The sequence below is a fragment of the Typopeltis vanoorti genome, chromosome 11 (assembly GCF_054136105.1).
Source record: "Typopeltis vanoorti isolate ZY-2024b chromosome 11, IOZ_Tvanoo_1.0, whole genome shotgun sequence".
NCBI classification, from domain to species: domain Eukaryota; kingdom Metazoa; phylum Arthropoda; class Arachnida; order Uropygi; family Thelyphonidae; genus Typopeltis; species Typopeltis vanoorti.
In genome coordinates this window covers 44,025,087-44,044,431 of record NC_143559.1, presented here as the reverse complement: position 1 = coordinate 44,044,431, position 19,345 = coordinate 44,025,087, and the positions used below count along the sequence as shown (strand labels likewise).

The following is a 19,345-nucleotide window of genomic DNA, read 5'->3' as shown; positions in this document are numbered from 1 at the left end:
CCTCAAAAAATTCCTGCATTTCTACCTTAGTAGAACCTTCTGTGGGACCATAGGCACAAATAAGTCTCATTGTCCAGTTCCCCATTCTCATATTTGCCCACATTACTCTACTTGAGACTGACTGCCATTCAAGAAGATTAGCCTCGTATTTTGTGTTGAATACTATGGCTACTCCTTCTTTTCCTTGATTGTTATTGCCTGAATATAACATTTTGTATTTATTGCTCAGAAAGATCTCACCAGTTTTGGTCTTTTTTGTTTCAGTCACCCCTATTATGTCGATCTGGTACTTATCTAATTCCTCAGCTAGCTCCATTTCTTTGCCATTCAGGCTTCTTACGTTGATAGTACCGATCTTTAACTCTGGTGATGTTGAGTTGGGGTTTGTTTTCAGATTTGTTCCAGTAGCTGACTTTTCGCTGTTCGCCCTGGTTCCCTGGCGAAAACAACTGGGGCCTTGTTTAACCGGGCGACGCCCCAGCCGGCATGAAATTTTGTCATGTTGTACCATCATTTTTTATTTTGGTTTAACCAATAAGAATACAATTTGGTCGGCTAAATCCCAAATTGCCAGCCCATCCTCGTTCGTTCAGTATCAAAGTAGATACCCAACAGGGTGCACCACGAGAAGGTGAGGATTGGACATTAGGTCAGAAGCCCTGGTCGGTTCTCCGCATTCCTTTAAAGGCTATGTGGAGGTCTCCTCTCAATTTTGTATGTCTCACAATCATTTCCTACTCTGCTATTTAGATCCCCAACAAGAACCAACTTTTCCTTTTTCATTGTGTCAGTTGCTTTTTCTAAAGCATCAAAAAATTCCTCCACTTCTACTTAGTAGAACCTTCTGTGGGGACCATAGGCACAAATAAGTCTCATTGTCCAATTCCCCATTCTGATATTTGCCCACATCACTCTACTTGAGACTGCCTGCCATTCAAGAAGATTAGCCTCATATTTTGTGTTGAATACTATGGCTACTCCTTCTTTTCCTTGATTGTCATTTCCTGAGTATAACATTTTGTATTTATTACTCAGAAAGATCTCACCAGTTTTTGTCTTTTTTGTTTCAGTCATCCCTATTATGTCGATCTGGTACTTATCTAATTCTTCAGCTAGCTCCGTTTCTTTGTCATTCAGGCTTCTTATGTTGATACTACCAATCTTTAACTCTGGTGATGTTGAGTTGGGGTGTGCTTTCAGATTTGTTCCTGTATCTGACTTTTCGCTGGCCGCCCTGGTTCCCTGGCGAAAACAATGGGGCCTTGTTTAACCCGGTAACGCCCCAGCCCGCATGAAATTTTGTCATGTTGTACCATTATTTTCTATATTGGTTTAAGCCAATAAGAATACAATTTGGTCGGCTAAATCCCAAATTGCCAGCCCATCCTTGTTCATTCAGTATCCAGGTAGATACCCAACAGGGTGCACCACGAGAAGGTGAGGATTGGACATTAGGCCAGAAGCTCTGGTCGGTTCTCCGCATTCCTTTAAAGGCTATGTGGAGGTCTCCTCTCAGTTATACAGCTTTGACCCTGTGTGATTTGTTTTACCATCAATATATATATAATCAGTTATCTAATAAATTTTGTCTGGCAATCCATACTCGTTATTCCTAAACTCTGGCCAAATGGATTTTATTGAAATTTGTTATTTGGAATACTTTGAAAACTTTGTTGTTCTATCTCAATTTTTGTTTCATTCAGATCATTGCAGGGACAAAATTTTTCAAAATTAAACTAAATATGCAACTGTATTAATTTCCATCCAGTCAAAGCAGAATAATTGATACAACCTTGTTTGGGTTAGATGTAAATTAATACAGTTTAATATTTAGAATGTATACTCAGTATATAAAATATCTCTATATGCTGAGTTATCTTTGCATTAGAACCCCCCCCCCCCCCCCCAATTTACATATTTGGCATAATAATGAAATACCATGGGATATTAATGTCAGTAATGGAGAAATATGAAAATGTAAGCTAATTTGACCATGGACAGATAGTTGGTGCCCAGAGGGCAGGTGCCAGTATTTTGGAAACAGCCACACTTGTTGCTTGCTCCTGCACTAGTGTATCATGGGTGTATACCAGGACTGGATTAACCATGAACAGACATCCAGCAGAAGGACTCGCATTGGTCAGCCACGTGTGATTGATCCTAGAGGTGAGCATTGGGTGTCATCACTGGTATCTCAGCAAAGATGTGCAACCGTCACACAGTGGGGCAGTTTGACCCATTTCCATATGCACTATGCGCTGTACCTGGTATGATGTGGAACAAGGTACGATGCATACTTCCACAGCTGGAGACCAAAAGGGTACCCATGATGATGACCAGGCATTGTAAACAACTCCTCACATGAACCAAGGAACGTCAACAATGGACCCTCAAAAGATGAAAAAAGGTTGTCGGAGTGATGAGTTCGATTTCCTGCTGCACTGTTGATGGTTGGGTTAGCATTTTGACATAAACAGCATGAAGCCCTATTCCCTAGTTGCACAGTTGAAGTTCAACAGGCTGGTGGAAGTGGTGTTATGGGTCTAGGGAGCTTTTCCATGACATGCCCTAGATCCATTGGTAATCATCCCCAAACACTGAATGGTGAATGCTGCAGGGACCTGTTAGCCGACCATCTCCATTCCTATCTGCTGGAGGTCTATCCTGATCACAGTTGCCATCTTTTGACAGGACAATGCATCTTGTCATCAGGCTCATGCCAACTACTGAGTAGTTGGAGGAACATGATAATGGATTCACCACACTGCCTTGCGCCCCCAAACTCCCCCTGACTGTAACCCAATTTGGACATGTGTAGGATATGCTAGAATGGTGTGTGAGAACACACCATTCTAGCATATCTGATCCTCCTCCTCCTCCTCCTCCTCCACAGAATGTCAGTTCACACTCAATCCATGGAGGATCTGCACGTGGAAGATATGCTGATCCTCCACCACAGGTTATGCATGGAAGATATTTGACACCTTGTGGTGTCAAATATCTTCCATGGTGTCTGCGAGCTGTGATTGCACAGAGAGGTGGACCAACACATTATATGGGTGTTCCTAATGCAAAGCTAACTCAATGTAAGTAGAAATGGTTATAGGATGTTGACTTCACTGACTGAAATCCTGAACAATTTCCATCAAAGTGGTGATGCTCCCAGAAACTTTACCAGAAGTATAATAATGCCCATCTTTAAGAAAGGAGATTGCATGGTGTACAAGAATTATAGAGGAATTAACTTATTATCTATTCTAGGTCCTCTGAATTGTTATGGTCAGCAGGATAAAGGATCTAGTTAACAAGCGACTTAGAAATGTGCAAAGTGAAATCATGAAGGAAAGAAACTGCATGGACCAAATATTTTTACTGCGATAGCTCTTTCAAGAAATCTTTAGAATTTCAGAAACTTGTGATCACGTGTTTTGTTGACTTCAAAAACTTTTGATTTGGCTAATAGGTGAAATTTACAGAAGTTCATAAGGGAATATCTGACAAACTTATTATGACTGCTTTATATAATAGTGAGGCTTGTGTCAAAGTTAATCAGATATATAGAGAATGGTTTAAAATAACTGGAGCAAGGTAGCTGTTGGCCTGTTAAATTTTTTTTTCTTTATTTAGTCTTGTAATTGATTTTGTGTTGAATGACTCTGCAAGGGAAGGACTGGGAACTAAAGTGATCTAAGAATAAGAGTATCTGACCTGGATTAGGCTGATGATTTAGATTTATTCAGAAATGTGAAAGAAATGAACTCTCCTTTGTTGCTGCAGTTGATGATGCTGAGAGTTAACTTCAGTTGTCAATATACAGGTGATAAAAATTAGTCTTCTATCTTTTTTAATGTGTGTGTGTGTGTAGTCTCTCTGTCTCTCTCCATTCATGTGGGTAGTTGATATTCATTCGTGTAATTGATATTAGTGAGGTGAGAAGGAAACAGAAGATTAGAATGACTTCTAAGGTGTTCAGCAATTTATAGAAAGTTTCAAAAGAGAGCGAAATAGTAGTGACAAAACAAAAAAGAATTGCAATGGTCTGGTACTCTGTTTTGTATTATGGAGCCCAAGATGTGGATATTATGTAAGAGTGATGATCGGAGATTTGATGCATTTGATCAACATTAAGAAGTGTTCTTGTAGCAAGATGTTTTGACTTTGCGAATAATTGCACATTGGAGGAGCAGGTTCTGCCACATTATCAGAATGTAGGATGTTTGCTTGGGTCAGCAAATTATGTTAAGTGATCCAGAAAATGTCCAAATGAGATGAATTGACAATATCAAACATTACCTTAATAGTATAATAATAAAATTAGTTTAATCCTTTATCCAAGTGTGAGCAAACAAAGTTTGCGCCTGAAGTATCTTCAGGACTAGGGCAAGGTGATACAAGGGCAGGTGATTGTATCACCTTGCCCTAGTCCTGAAGATACTTCAGGCGCAAACTTTGTTTGCTCACACTTGGATAAAGGATTAAACTAATTTTATTATACTCTAACCAAGTGAAAAAATAAACTTTCATTACCTTAATAGAACTGGCAATGGCATGAAGCTGTAATGGATGTCCAGAATAGACACATAGTGCAGAAAGCTGTTCAGACTTGTTCAGACATCCATTAATCATTGGTTGCTTGAGGAAATTTGTACATATGACTGAACGTTAACCACAGTTACATTTTCCTCAATAGCATATTATGTTGAAATATTATTTTTCAAGATTATAATTTTTTTTGTTATATGTGTATAATATTGCTAATTGTTTTTATTTTTATGTAGGCAAAAGGACAAGAAAAACTCTAGTCAGATATTGTGAAAATGAGTCAAAAAAAATAAGGAAAAGATGCTGTATACCATTGTCGCTGTATGGAGAAGGAAATCACAATCGAAGCAAGAAAATAAAAATACATAAAAATATTTTTAGTGATAGTGGTATAGCTTTGACTTCAGATGGCTCTTATGTACAGACAAAGAAACGTATGAAAGCAAGTAAAGGTCACTTCTGGAGAACAATCCAGAATGACTATAACTATTTAATGGACCAAGGTCTTATTTCTGCATGTAAAGTAGGTGCTAATTTAGTGCTTGGCAATTTAATGTGCAAGGTGGTATTAAAAATGTACTTTTATGATTTTTAATTGTTTATAACTTTAATGTCAATTTCATATACAATATACAGTTTGTTATTATGCAGGCTCCTTTAGGGTGAACTTAGGTTAGGCCTTTTCTAAGTTGCACACTGCCTAAATACCTATGTTATTTTTCTTTGCACTCGCAGCATCCACTAGTTAACTCATTCTGCACAGTTTTCACATACCTCAAAGAAACTGAATTTCATGCTTCCTAACCACACTTTACTCAGCTTCCAGAGATGATTCCAAATTCTGCCACTTCTAACAAGACCTATAAAATCTGTTTTTATGATGTGTGTGTTCATTCCATTGTGTGTATTCCAGCTTGTATTTCTATAATTTCTCCTCTGTCTGTTACTCATACTTTGAAGACAATATTTCCTCAGTCTCTCCTGATACAATTCCATATATGCTAGGTATCATCTTTGTTATCTTCCACTAGATCTTTTGGATTGTCTCATCCCCTCCCAGGTGACATCTGAGTCTAGTAATCCAGATGGCTCCTTAACAAGGTATGGTAAAGTGGAAGAATAACTTCCTTATGCCTTCATTTTCTCACCAAGAAATTTATTTGCTTCAAGTGGTCAGTGAAGCTCATTACTCAGTCTCTACCTTCATTGACCACTTGAAGCAAATTACCATTAATATAATACTCTTGTACAATCTTTCACTTAGCAGTATTGAACCTATAATCATTATTTGCCTATGAAACCAGTTTGTTCAGATCAGTCAGTAAGTAATGTCTCGGCTATATTTTTTAACTGAATCTTAATCTCTAGACCAGTGGTTCTTAACCGGTGTTCCCGGAACACTGGTGTTCTTCTGCAGAAGGTGAATAGGTGTTCCGCAAGAAGTTCTGGAATTTGTCATTTTTAAATTAATTTAATGGTTTAATTTGTTTAATTAATAATTAATTACAATTATTGATAAATAATAAAAATCAACTAAATTACCAATTATTAATTTATACATTACGAAATAACCAAGGTGTTCCATGAAAATTTCAGGATTTGTGAAGTGTTCCGTAGTCGAAAAAAGTTTGAGAAACACTGCTCTAGACCATTTTTAATAACATTAACATACAAGCTAAACAGTAATGGCTGAAGTACAGAACCTTGTGGTATTCCACTGATCATACATTTCTTTGACTCTACTCTCCTCTCCTCGTTATGTCTCTGTTTTGCAAACCCAAAATAGGCATGTAACATGTTCAGAAACCTTAGAAACTGCAAGTGATGCAAAGAAACAAGAAGCAGAAAGCATAGGAACATATACTAATATGCTGTCATTAATTATTCACTGAACAACTGAATGTCCAGCAGGACCAATGTCACTATTCTTCATCCAGAAAGATGTAGAATGAGTGGCAGAATCCCCATAATCTGTAAAAGAAACTCCATTAAGATAATCATATTGAAGAAACTGAATGTTTCATTTAGAGTAGCTTCTTTATGCAGCATCTGTTGGAGGAATGCCAATTCTTGTGACTCTACAAACTGTTCTAGAAAGTAATATCAGAATGGAACCTACTTCATGTTCTAGATAAGATTTGCATGTCTGGAACATCAAGCTTCATTTCTCACCAATAAATTTAATTGCTTTCCAGTGTAATCCTGCACAACATAATGTATCTATCATCAGGGCCAAAGTGACTTGAATCCAGTTTACATCTTAAATAATAAACTCAACCACACCAAAGAGATTCAGAATAAGATTGGAAGATTACTTTTAATCCTGGAATACAATGGATGTACAGTTCCAGATACTCTCAGGAAGAGCTATGCCAAAGCATCATCAGTCTTCCCACTCCTCTGAACTCTTAGCCTTAAAGAAGAAAGACTCCTTATTTGTTTGTATTAAATACTACAACAGGCAGTTCAAGAAAGAAAGAAAGAACTAAACTGCTACATCAGTGTCAAGAAAGTACTGTAGGACCAGTTAACATCCATTATGAGATGATGAAATCTGTCACCTCATCCTTCATTAACTATCTCTGTAACAATCTTCTGCAGGAGTAAGTTTCTGGCAAAGGGTAATTTTTTTCTTTTCCAAAGCCAGGTAAGGATTCACAAATTCGAACAAATTATTGTCCCCTATATCTGACCAGCTGCTTTTCAAGATTGTGAAAAGAATAGTTAACTGTAGTTTTGTGTGGTTTCTTAAAGGCAGTAACTTTATTTTTTTTATTAGATGCAATTTGGTTTATATAAAAATTACACTCAGCATATTGCACTCATTTAATTCAGAGATTCTTTCTAAACAAGCCAACAATCATGTCTGTTTTATTTGACATGAAAAAGCATATGAAATAGCTTGAAAAGGTGTGTTATACTGAATGATGTATGCAACTGTGATCTTAGAGGTACTGCCCCTCCCTTACTTACTTTATTTTATCAACCTTCCAATTCCAGGTGGAATCTACTCTTTCTCAACAGAACTCCATGAGCTAAAGTCGATTTGACCAGGGAATAGCTTCCTCCATCTACAAGCAGTGTCCTCTCTGCCAATGATTTTGTCATGAGTAGAAAGATGGTTGCAACAAGCCATTGATCATCTTTCTTCCTTTGTGCTTGCAAAGGCATTTAGATTTTCACCACAAAATGTGTCTTAATTTTAAAACCTAGTTTCAATGTGAAATGTGTTAATTCTGAGTCATCATCTTGTTTTTTATTAACTAGAGAGCATCAAATATCTTTTCCTTGTGGTGCAGACTGATATTTTTTTCTCTGCCTCACCCAAGCACCTATCTAATCAAAACTCATGAGTCACAGATGTATACCTTGCCAGAAACAGTGTGCAGTGATGGCTGAATCCTGTTCACCCTCAGGCACTTAGTACTGTGTTTTGTGTACTTCTAAGTAATTGTAATTGGTGCATTTAGGACATAACCTATTCCTATTTTACATCAAACCAAATAAATCATTACTGTCATTTCAATATCAGCAAATGTTTTTGCAATACACAATCAAAATAAAATCCCAACCAAACTATTCCCATACGAACAGCTATTTTTTGCTCATAGTTCTCAGTTCATTCTCATTTTCCTTTTACCCTCTTTTACCTTTCAGTGTCAAGGGTTTATTAATCATCGGACCTAAACCATTCACAGGATAAGGTGGTCAGCCCTACACCCTTGTGTATCCTATGTCCTGTAGTGTTGAGTTCTCAAGGCCAGTTTGCCTGTTTTGCAGGATGAAAAACTCCAGTATAAACTGGGGAAAAAATCCCTACTGTCCATGCCCAAGACCGGCTAACGTGGCTATGGCTGAGGAAGATCCTCCAGCTCCTCACGTCACTGACAGGAATCGAACCTGGGACACTCCTTCCCCAGGCATATGGTTGCGAAGTGCACAGCCACTTGGCTAACTGCATGGATGCTTGCTCATAGTGAGATAACATGAACAATATGCAGAAGCATATAGTTCAAATGTTTGCAGGCTCTATATATTGACATAGACAACATTCAATCCACAGAAATAACATTCCACTTAGCATCTACATTCCATGTGCAGTTAGTCTATCAGCAGCTCTACAATGCTCATTCAATCATGCTTTATACTGATTCAATGCATCTACATTCACAAGATACTCAGGCAATGCATTCCACTCTCCTTACTCTCCATACAAAGAACCCATTCCTCACTCCTCTGCTCACACCCTCCTTATACAGTTTCCAGTGATGGCCTCTTGTTCTATCTCCCTCTCCCATTCTATGAAAAATCTCCATGTCAACCTGATAACAACCCCTGATTAGCTTATATGTCTCAATCATATCCCTCCTGTTCACGAGGCTCTGCAACTTACATTCTCTAAATCTGTCCTCGTACTCAGCATTCCAAAGACCACCTTTGTGGATCTTCTCTGGACCCTTTCCAACATATTCTCATCACTATGAAAACCCAGTGACCAAATCTGTGCACAATAATCCATATGAGGCCTGATGTTATGATGCCTTATACAATGGCATCATAACTTCTATTTCTGCATGTCAGAGTCCTCTGCATCATTGCCATTATCCAATGTGACATCTTCACAACTCATGCAATGTGACTCCTGAATTTCAGGCCCTTGTCCATCACTCGTAGATCTCTCATCTAGGAGTGATGATGGACAAGTTCCTTATCAAATCTCAAAACCTTGCATTTTGCAGCATTGAACTGATAGTTCCACTTGCCTGCCCATTCATGCAATCTATTCAAGTCCTCCTGTAAGGCCATAAAATTCACTTGACTCTGCATTGCTCTCCCTGATTTTGCATCATCTGCAAACAGCTGCATATCACTAGGTTAAACCCATTAACATACAAATTGAACAACAATGGGGCCCCCTCCCAAACCAACCCCTGTGGCACACCACTAGGGATCTTTCTCTTTTGGGATACCACACCCCCATATACAACTTTCTGATACCTATCGGACAGCCAGTCACCGATCCAGTGCCCCATCTGTTTCAATTAATTGAAGAGCTTGTTGTGTGACATTCTATCAAAAGCCTTTGCAAAATCTAAGTACACCACTGTATATGCATCTTCCCTGTCCAAGGTATTTGTCACCTTCTTATAGTACATACGTTATTGAAACATGATCTCCCTTAACAAACCAAACCTATGCTGATAACTACACAGAATACCGCTTTATAAACCCATTTCTGTATCCTACCCCTCGCCAATCTCTCTGGTACTTTCACCACAACTCCAGATATACAGACCGGCCTATAATTTGAAGCTGCAGCCTTATCACCCCCTTTATGCAGTGGAACAATTTTACCTTTTTATTGAAGACTTTTATTAAACAGGCATGCCGATGCCATTTCCCTGGAACATTCCCTTAAGATGCATGGTGATATATCATCAAATCCTATCATCTTACTGACATCAAGTTTATTTATTTTCTCAAATACTTCCTGATCAGGATGAAACATCCTTATAAATTGATCACTGAATACCTTAACAAGTCTTTTGCAGCAGTTACCATTCTACCACTTTCATTCCATTAACTTCATCTTACCACAATCATTCTTCTTTCAACTTGTCACATATCTTAAAAAAAAAAAAAAAATCTCCAGGGTTTTTCTTTGCCTGATTTACCAATTTCTGTTCATACTCTACTTTTGTTTTCCTTACTGAGTTACTCTCCTGGCTTATTCTTTATACTCTTCATCTAACTGATTATTACCATTATTCATCTTGTACTTCCTCCAAAGTAGTCTCTTTTTCCAGATTTCATGCTTAAGCTTCACATTCATCCATTTTACACCTACCTTATTTAGCCTTTTCGGCCTTTGGAATACGTTCACACATTGATGCTGTTATGTGGTTTTTGTCAGTTCCCATGCAACATTTATTTCCTTACTACTCAACTCCTTGTTATATGTTATAGCTCCCTAAGTTGTCATAATCACCAGCCTTATAATTCCACACATATCCTTTCCTCACAAAAGTCTGTATATGACTAGCCACAACACAGGTGATTACTTCATGATCACTTTCACCAACTGGAGGAAAGTGTGAAATCCCTCTCACAGTTACATCGTCTGATGAAATGATCAGATCTAGAACTCTCGATCTTTGCGTGCCCTCCTTTACATGCCTGAGGAAAATGAATTGCTCGAGTTCTTGAGAAATAACCTCTCAAGAACTCGAGAAATTCATTTTCCTTATTCCCAAATGCTATCTCTTCATTCCAATCTATACCACCATAATTAAAATCTCACATAATAATTATATCCTTCCTTTGTTCACTAATCCAAGCTGTTTATACATTTTTCATCACCACATCCTAGGCCTATAGCACATCCAACTAAATGTCTTCCTCTCAACCTGCACATTACACCACACTGTCTCATAACCATTGACACTGTTTCCCCTTTCATGTCTACCTTATGTGGACATAATTTCCTTGCTATCATCAGCAGCAGCATGCCCCCTCCCTTCTTGCCCTTTCTATCCTTCCATTTCTATTCCTGTTATGATATCATAGTCATTCAACCACCATGTTTCATTTCTTCCAATGGTTTTGGGGTGAATAAACTCAATCACTGAAACCATTTTATCTCCCGTATTTCTGATATTTCTGGCATTTGTAAACAAAGCAGTTCATTTTTAGGTCTATAGCCAGTCCTATCCAAGCCATGTGTTGGTTGTGATTTCCCCATTACAGCTGCCATGCTATGTCTCCCTGTCCAACTGAGCCCCCCTCCCCATTTCCATGTTCCTCTTGCATTCCCATTCTTTCTTCATCTCTCACACTACTGTATCCACTGCCAAGCACTTCTGTCTCTTCAATTCCACTCTCCTGATTTTTCCCTTCATCTCTTTCTTCTGATCTCTTGCATGCTCATCACACATTGTACTTCCATCCAGCAACACTTTCTGAAGTACACTCACTCCAAAGCTATTTAAATGCAACCCATCATGCCTGTATAATTTCATTCTTCCCTCAAAGACATGCTATACATCCAGAAACTGCATCCCTTCTCACACAGCTCCACTAGCATGCCATGATAGAGAGCTATGACTTTGGCTCTCTCTCACAACTCATCATCGTCATACCTCAGTGACGCACTGACAATCTTTCCTATTACACTCTGATCTTTCATTCTTTTCAATAGTCTCCTGATATTCATCCTCACATCATTTTTATGTCCACTTAGATCATTTATCCCCACAATCACGACTAACTCTCTTGCTTGTTTCTTTCTCATATCTAGCAGCTTAATTATCCTACTCATTCCCCCACCTGGATAGCAGACTTATGGACTCTCTCAGTAACTAGTCCTCTAATTATGGAGTCTTCATATACTGTATCCTGAAATTACTTGATACCTCTTTTACTCTTATTTCTTTCATTCTGTTCTCTTGCACAATTTCATTAGTTTCCACTATACATTAACATCACTACAGACATTCCTCATTTCATTTTTTATTTTCAATAACTGTTTCATTAAATCTTGCATTCTGACAATTTCACTGTCTATCACTCTGCAATCTTGCTACCTCTCATTCTGCCGCACCTTACTTCCGTTTCCTCAGTCATACTTTCTTTCACTCCCTCATCACTAACTTCTACTTTTTGCATTCTTTCACTCCCTCAGTTTCTCTAGCTTTCATTTTATTTCCATTTCTTTCATGCACATCATCCTCTATCTTTTAGTCAGTTTCACATTCTTTGCCTTGTGGTCCAACAGTATATCGCACTTCCAACAAATCCATACTTTCTCTCGTCTCTCATTCATTCTCTCTCTCTCTCCACAAACACATCTCTTGCACTTCGTCATGCACACATATTGCACTCACGATATCGAGTATGTTGCCAATGCGCTTAAACTTTTGTAGTGCTCACTTAGTTGCACCAGTCGATGCCCACATGGTTGACCTCGTGACCAGCATTGTGTTATACTTAAAAAAGGCAATTTAAACTAATAAATTTGGCAGAATTCATGCCAAAAATCATGCAGACACATTTTGTTATCAAAAATAAATAAATAAAACCCTAAAATTCATGAAATATTATTCAAAATAGCACTTATCTTTCCAGAGCTCTTTCTAACACTACACAACTTATGGTCCTTTAGCGGATATTGTATCAGAATCTTTTTCCAGGTAACGTAATATCTAACCAGATCCCACTAGAATGTAGCAACTATACCCCTGAGCTGCATTGTATAGATCTTGCACATTAAATTATATAAAGATGAAACACTATCAGAGGTGCATTATTTACATATTCTTTAGCTTGCTAGCATTATACAATCTACATCCAATGCTTGGTTAAGTCCATAATATGTCACCTCAAATAAGGGAGCTCCTCCTGTGCTAGATCCCAACCCATATTGGGAACAAATGAGATAAGATCACAGATATTTGCAGCTAGATATGCTTATTCCCTACAAGATTGCTGACTGCTTGTACCCTATTATTACTGGCAGATCATAAGAAGAAACTGTTACTGGTTTGTGTTATGACATAAATCAGTAACACATATCACAAAATAGTGATATTACCAACAAACTGAAATTAGACTGGCAGTCCAGTTTGTGCAAAGAGTGTAGAGGGGAAGTAATTGTTCTGCTGTACATAAGCCATAGTCATCTTAAATTTCTTTGTATTAAGGGGAAATGGAACAATTATGTGAGAGTATTGTGATTTTGTTGTAACTATATCACATCTAATAGACTGCTCTCATTTCTTTAATACATGCAGTCATTATTTTTCTACCATCAGAAGCTTGTCTTATACTCAGTTTTCATATTTTATCTGAACTCATCAGACCTCTCTTTTTCTCTCGTTTTTAAATTTCTACAGAATATTGACTTGCATAATAGTATATAAAAACATGTTTGAACTAGTTTATCATAGTAATTATATTCTTTTTTCATCTTAGAAAATATTTTAGAAAAAAAATTATATATTCATTTGTATAATTTGTTAGTTACTTTTTTAGTTATATTTTAACCTTTGATTTGGCTCATTGTAGACTTTGATGCTAATGTGCAATAAATACAACCAAACATCCTAGTCAATTTTTATTCACTGTCACTTTGAAAATCTCTTGAATTTGCAACAATTTCTAGAGAAATATCATCCATTAAGTTTGCATCATGCCATTAAAGTAGAGTGCAATATTTTATGGTGCTATTGGTATTAACGTGGCTAATAGCACCATCTTATCATCCATGTGCAGGTTAGCTTCAACATTTTCATGAGAATTTTACTGTCTCAAGTAATTTATTAACACTTATAAAGAAAAGATTTAAAAGGCTTTAATTTGAAAGTAAACTTTACTAAAAAGAAATATAATAAATATCCATTTGTGTCTATACGAAGTAAGCATTTGCTTACTTTGTATAGACACAATATACTTAGTATATGTGAAATTTAGTTTTGAAAGGATTGAGAAATTATTAATTTACGAAGAGATTAAAAGCTTAGCATACTTATCACTGGCATAACTGCTGTTTTGAAGTATTGGTTCTCATCATGAACTACTACAGTACTCTGTGTTTCTGCTTTGTGATGAGAACAATCAACTAAAAACAGTATTTAGGATATTGATACTTGATTTTACTGTCTTTAGAAAAATTTCTTCTGAAATATTTTTCTGAAGTGAATTCTTGACTTAATGTATAAGTTATAAATAATGAATGCTGCTCTCACATTTGGAATGGGTCCCCTTAAGAGCTCCCTCAAAATAGAGGAAGGCAATTAGATTGATTAATAACCCATCTCTTACCAACTTGCTCCTCCCAGTTTTGCACAGACATTTGGCATCTGCAATAAATCCATAAATCTTTTTATGGCAAATGTTCATCTCAAATAGCACCAGTCATTCCCCCACTCAGTACTAAGTTCAGTGGAACACATGCAGCTGCTGTCTAACATCCCTTCACAGTACACCTTGTGAAACCCACAGAAAAAGTTTTATTTTTCTTTCTCTTTCATCTCTGCTACTGCTATATCATGGAGCAGTCTTCTCCATTATGTGTTTCCCAAGGAATACAATATACAGTCTTTTAAATAAAATGTAAATAAGTTTCTCCTTTCCCAACCCACTATCCATACATGGTACTAACATACCACAGATTGATTAACCAACCTCTTTTGTAAGGGTTCAACATTGAAAAAAAAAAAAAATAGCTGAAGCTAAAATGCTTCATCTTAGCCATTTACCTTAATTCAGTAAATTGTTTTTACCTGGTTTCTGCTATCAAGCCATTGATCAAAATATTAATCAAGCCTTATAGTCTAAAGCTATTAGGCCATTGATAGCTTAAAGCAAGAAGTAGCTCATGTTCTTTATCATTTTGTTCATTTTTCCATCTTCTGTGTAAATGTAACCTTGTTTATAAGTCAATTTATTTTTTATTATCATTACTCAGATATTCTACTTTCTAAAAGTAGAATATCTACTTTTCCTTACACATTTTTAAAAATGCCATAGATTATTATATATTACTAAAAGCACGTTTTGACCCTTAACTTTGACCCTTAAGCACCCCAGAGGGGTGCTTAAGGGTCAAAGCTGTATAACTGAGAGGAGACCTCCACATAGCCTTTAAAGGAATGCGGAGAACCGACCAGGGCTTCTGACCTAATGTCCAGTCCTCACCTTCTCGTGGTGCACCCTGTTGGGTATCTACTTTGATACTGAACGAACGAGGATGGGCTGGCAATTTGGGATTTAGCCGACCAAATTGTATTCTTATTGGTTAAACCAAAATAAAAAATGATGGTACAACATGACAAAATTTCATGCCGGCTGGGGCGTCGCCCGGTTAAACAAGGCCCCCGTTGTTTTCGCCAGGGAACCAGGGCGAACAGCGAAAAGTCAGCTACTGGAACAAATCTGAAAACAAACCCCAACTCAACATCACCAGAGTTAAAGATCGGTACTATCAACGTAAGAAGCCTGAATGGCAAAGAAATGGAGCTAGCTGAGGAATTAGATAAGTACCAGATCGACATAATAGGGGTGACTGAAACAAAAAAGATCAAAACTGGTGAGATCTTTCTGAGCAATAAATACAAAATGTTATATTCAGGCAATGACAATCAAGGAAAAGAAGGAGTAGCCATAGTATTCAACACAAAATACGAGGCTAATCTTCTTGAATGGCAGTCAGTCTCAAGTAGAGTAATTTGGGCAAATATGAGAATGGGGAACTGGACAATGAGACTTATTTGTGCCTATGGTCCCACAGAAGGTTCTACTAAGGTAGAAGTGGAGGAATTTTTTGAGGCTTCAGAAAAAGCAACTGACACAATGAAAAATGAAAAGTTGGTCCTTGTTGGGGATCTAAATAGTAGAGTAGGAAATGATTGTGAGACATACAAAAATATTTTGGGAAAATTTGGAGAAAAGAGCAAAGCTAATAATAATGACAAATATCTGTTGGATTTCTGCTCAGGACATGGACTGGTTATTACTAACACCATGTTCCAACATAAAAATGTGCACAAATTCACATGGAGAGAAGAGGCTAGGAATAAGAAAAGTCTCATTGACTATGTTATTGTTGATAGTGATGTTTTCTCCCTGGTGCAGGACACCAGAATGTACAGAGGATTTGAAATTGGAAGTGATCACTATTTAGTCTTGAGCAGGATAAAATTGAATTTCATATTGAAAAGAATAACATGTAAGAAAGTTTTAAAGCGAATAAAAGTTGAGCAGCTCTCAGATGTGAACTGTAGACTAAAATACAGAAATATTATTGAAAAGAAAATGAAAGAGTTTGAGAACAGGAATCAAACTTTGGAGATTCAGTGGCAAACTCTGAAGGAAACATTGATTGATTCTGCCAGAGAGGCATGTGGTGAGGTTGTGTGCAAGGATAAAAAAATCAGAACTCCCTGGTGGACACAGGAAGTTAAAGAGGTAGTGAAGGAAAAGAAGAAAGCATATCAAAAGTTCCTGGCAAATAAGTCAGCTTTTACTCTTACAGAATACAGAGACAAATGTAAGAAAGCTAAACAGTGTGTAAAACTAGCTAAACAAAAGTCATGGGAGGACTTTGGCAAGAATATAGAAAATAAATATCAAGAAGGTGGCAAAATATTCTGGAGGTTGTTGAAGAAGCTTAGGAATGGAGGAAAGAGTGCTGTAAAAGGAATTAGAGATGATAAAGGTGACATGAAAACAGGAGAAAAAGATATCCTTGAAGTATGGAGTAATTACTTTGAAAAACTGCTAAATGAAACAAGCAGTGATGACAGCACAGTGATAAAAAAAACACTGACCAGGCATGCAGTCAGGAATACATATCCATACTTGAAGTAGAAAAAGCCATCAAAGGCTTGAAATGTGGAAAGGCAGCAGGAGTAGATGATATTCGACCAGAAATGCTGAAGTATGGTGGTATAAGAGTCTTACAGTGGCTGCACTGCATAGTTCAGAAAGCCTGGACAGAGGGATGAATTCCCGATGATTGGAGTAGAGCTCTCATAGTACCTATATATAAAAAGGGAAATAAAACTGAATGTGAGAATTACAGAGGTATTTCCCTACTGAGTGTTCCTGGCAAGATCTATGCAAGTATACTTGAGAAACGGTTGAGAAGAATTGTGGAAGAAAAGCTTGGTGAAGAACAAGCTGGATTCAGGCCAAATAGAGGCTGTCAGGATCAGATCTTCACTTTATGACAAATAGTCGAGAAAGCATGGGAATATAACAAAGATCTGTATTTAAGTTTTGTCGATTTGGAAAAGGCATATGACAAGGTGCCAAGAGAGAAGCTATTCAATACGCTGCAGTTATATGGTGTCAATGGGGCATTATATCAAGCAATACTTAGTCTTTATTTGAGTTGTGAGTCAGCAGTTAGAATTGAAGGAAGTACAGGAAGATGGTTTAATATTAAATCTGGTGTGAGACAAGGATGTACATTATCCCCTCTGTTATTCATTATCTATATGGATCACATTATGAAGGAATGTGGTATTAAACCTGATATCAAAATTGGAGATGTTAATGTCAGCTCTTTGCTTTATGCGGATGATGTTATACTTCTAAATAAATCCGCTACAAGTCTGCAAGATTCTCTGACTAAATTGAATAGCTGTTGTAACAGATATGGTATGAAGGTCAGCAATAAAAAGACAAAGACAATGAAAATAGGCAGAATCATTGAAAATGTCAACTGTGTTGTGAATGGAGAACCTGTGGAACAAGTAAAACATTTCAGCTACTTAGGCACAATTTTTACTGAAGATGGTAAACTAAATATAGAAATAGACAACAGAATCAGCAAAGCTGGTATAGTGGAAAGTCAATTGAATAAATTCATATGGAATAAGAAAGAAATTAGTTGGAACACTAAATTAGCTGTATACAAGACTGTGTTCAAACCAATTTTAACTTATGGATCTGAGAGCTGGGTCAGAAGTAAAACACTTGACCAAAGACTAGAGACCGCAGATATGAGAGTCCTGAGAAAGATTAGAGGCGTGAACAGATGGCATCAATGGCAATATCATATTAAAAATGAGGATATTAGGAAAGAACTTGACATTGTCAGCATCCAGGAATGCGTTAGCAGAGCTAATCTCAGATGGTATGGTCACTTAAATAGAATGGGAGTGGAAAGATTAGCAAAACAAGTGTTCTCTGCCAGGTTGGCAGGAAAACGACCCAGAGGAAGACCAAGATATAGGTGGATTGATACGGTACAAAGTGCCTTAGACGATAGAAATATAAGATCTGATAATGTTGGAGTCTTGACAAGTAACAGACTGATTTGGAGGAAAATTGTAGATAGGAAGTTAGTAATGATGTAATTTTTTCATGTAGTACTGTCATATCCTGTACACCCCTTGAGGGTACATGGCAGGAATTTGATGATGATGATGACTAAAAGCACGTTTGTTCAAAAAAGATAATTAATTTTCATCATACTTAAAATCTGCCTTTATTATTATTGTTTGTGTTGCTTAGTGAAAAAAAAAAAATTAGCTAATGCTAATTATAGCTAACTGAATTTATTTAGCTAATTAGATTACTAAGCCAATATTTTGCAGCCACCAAGGTATCTTCATGGGCACAAAGAAATATATTGAGCATATGTAATCAGGTGCACTATTAGGAAGGCAAACATAGGCTGACTAAAAGGTGGATTCCTACAGTCCTAACTGGCACCTTCTATTTGTGCAGTGATGGACATTTGCTGTGAGTCTCCAAGTGGTATCCCATATATTTGGCAATATAATGCAGCTGAATTTGTTTAAGTTTGGGGAATGAATGTTGTAGTGCCATGATAGATTTAAAAAAAAAAAAAAAAAGTCTCTTTGGTTTAAATCTTTGTTTAACAATGAAGTTTTTTTTTCTCCCCATTGGATTCTGTGACCATGTCATGACTAGTACAAATGGACATATTTTCTATGTTCTTTTAGATGAATATTGGCAATTCTTCCTGTTTGACTGAAGTATTTAAGATTGCAGGAACAAGGAATATTGTAAATCCCAGGATGGTCTTAGACAGTGGAGAGGATCTTTTTTGGTGAGCAGATGAGGGTAGCTAATTTTTGGTAAGGCTTGAAGAAGGATCTGTATGTTGGGCTTTAAGAATGTGTGCATATTTTTTTTTTCTTTTTTAAAGTGCTATGGATGAAGAGTATGGCAATGGATTTTTGTGTTCTGGATTTTGTGGGGATTTTGGTTGGACAGAGGGCAGAAATCTCTGTTAATTTTTTATTTTTATTTTTTATTTTTATTTTTATTT

At 37.0% G+C, this 19,345-nt stretch overlaps 1 protein-coding gene across 1 annotated transcript in view; it reads left to right on the top strand.

Moving 5' to 3' along the window:
- LOC150101479 (uncharacterized) overlaps nucleotides 1-19,345 on the top strand; it is a 599,391-nt gene that overhangs the window by 38,674 nt on the left and 541,372 nt on the right. Inside the window, exon 3 of the mRNA XM_090400199.1 lies at nucleotides 4,779-5,065. Coding sequence (XP_090256325.1) covers nucleotides 4,779-5,065 — 287 coding nt within the window. The remainder of the gene's footprint in view (nucleotides 1-4,778; nucleotides 5,066-19,345) is intronic.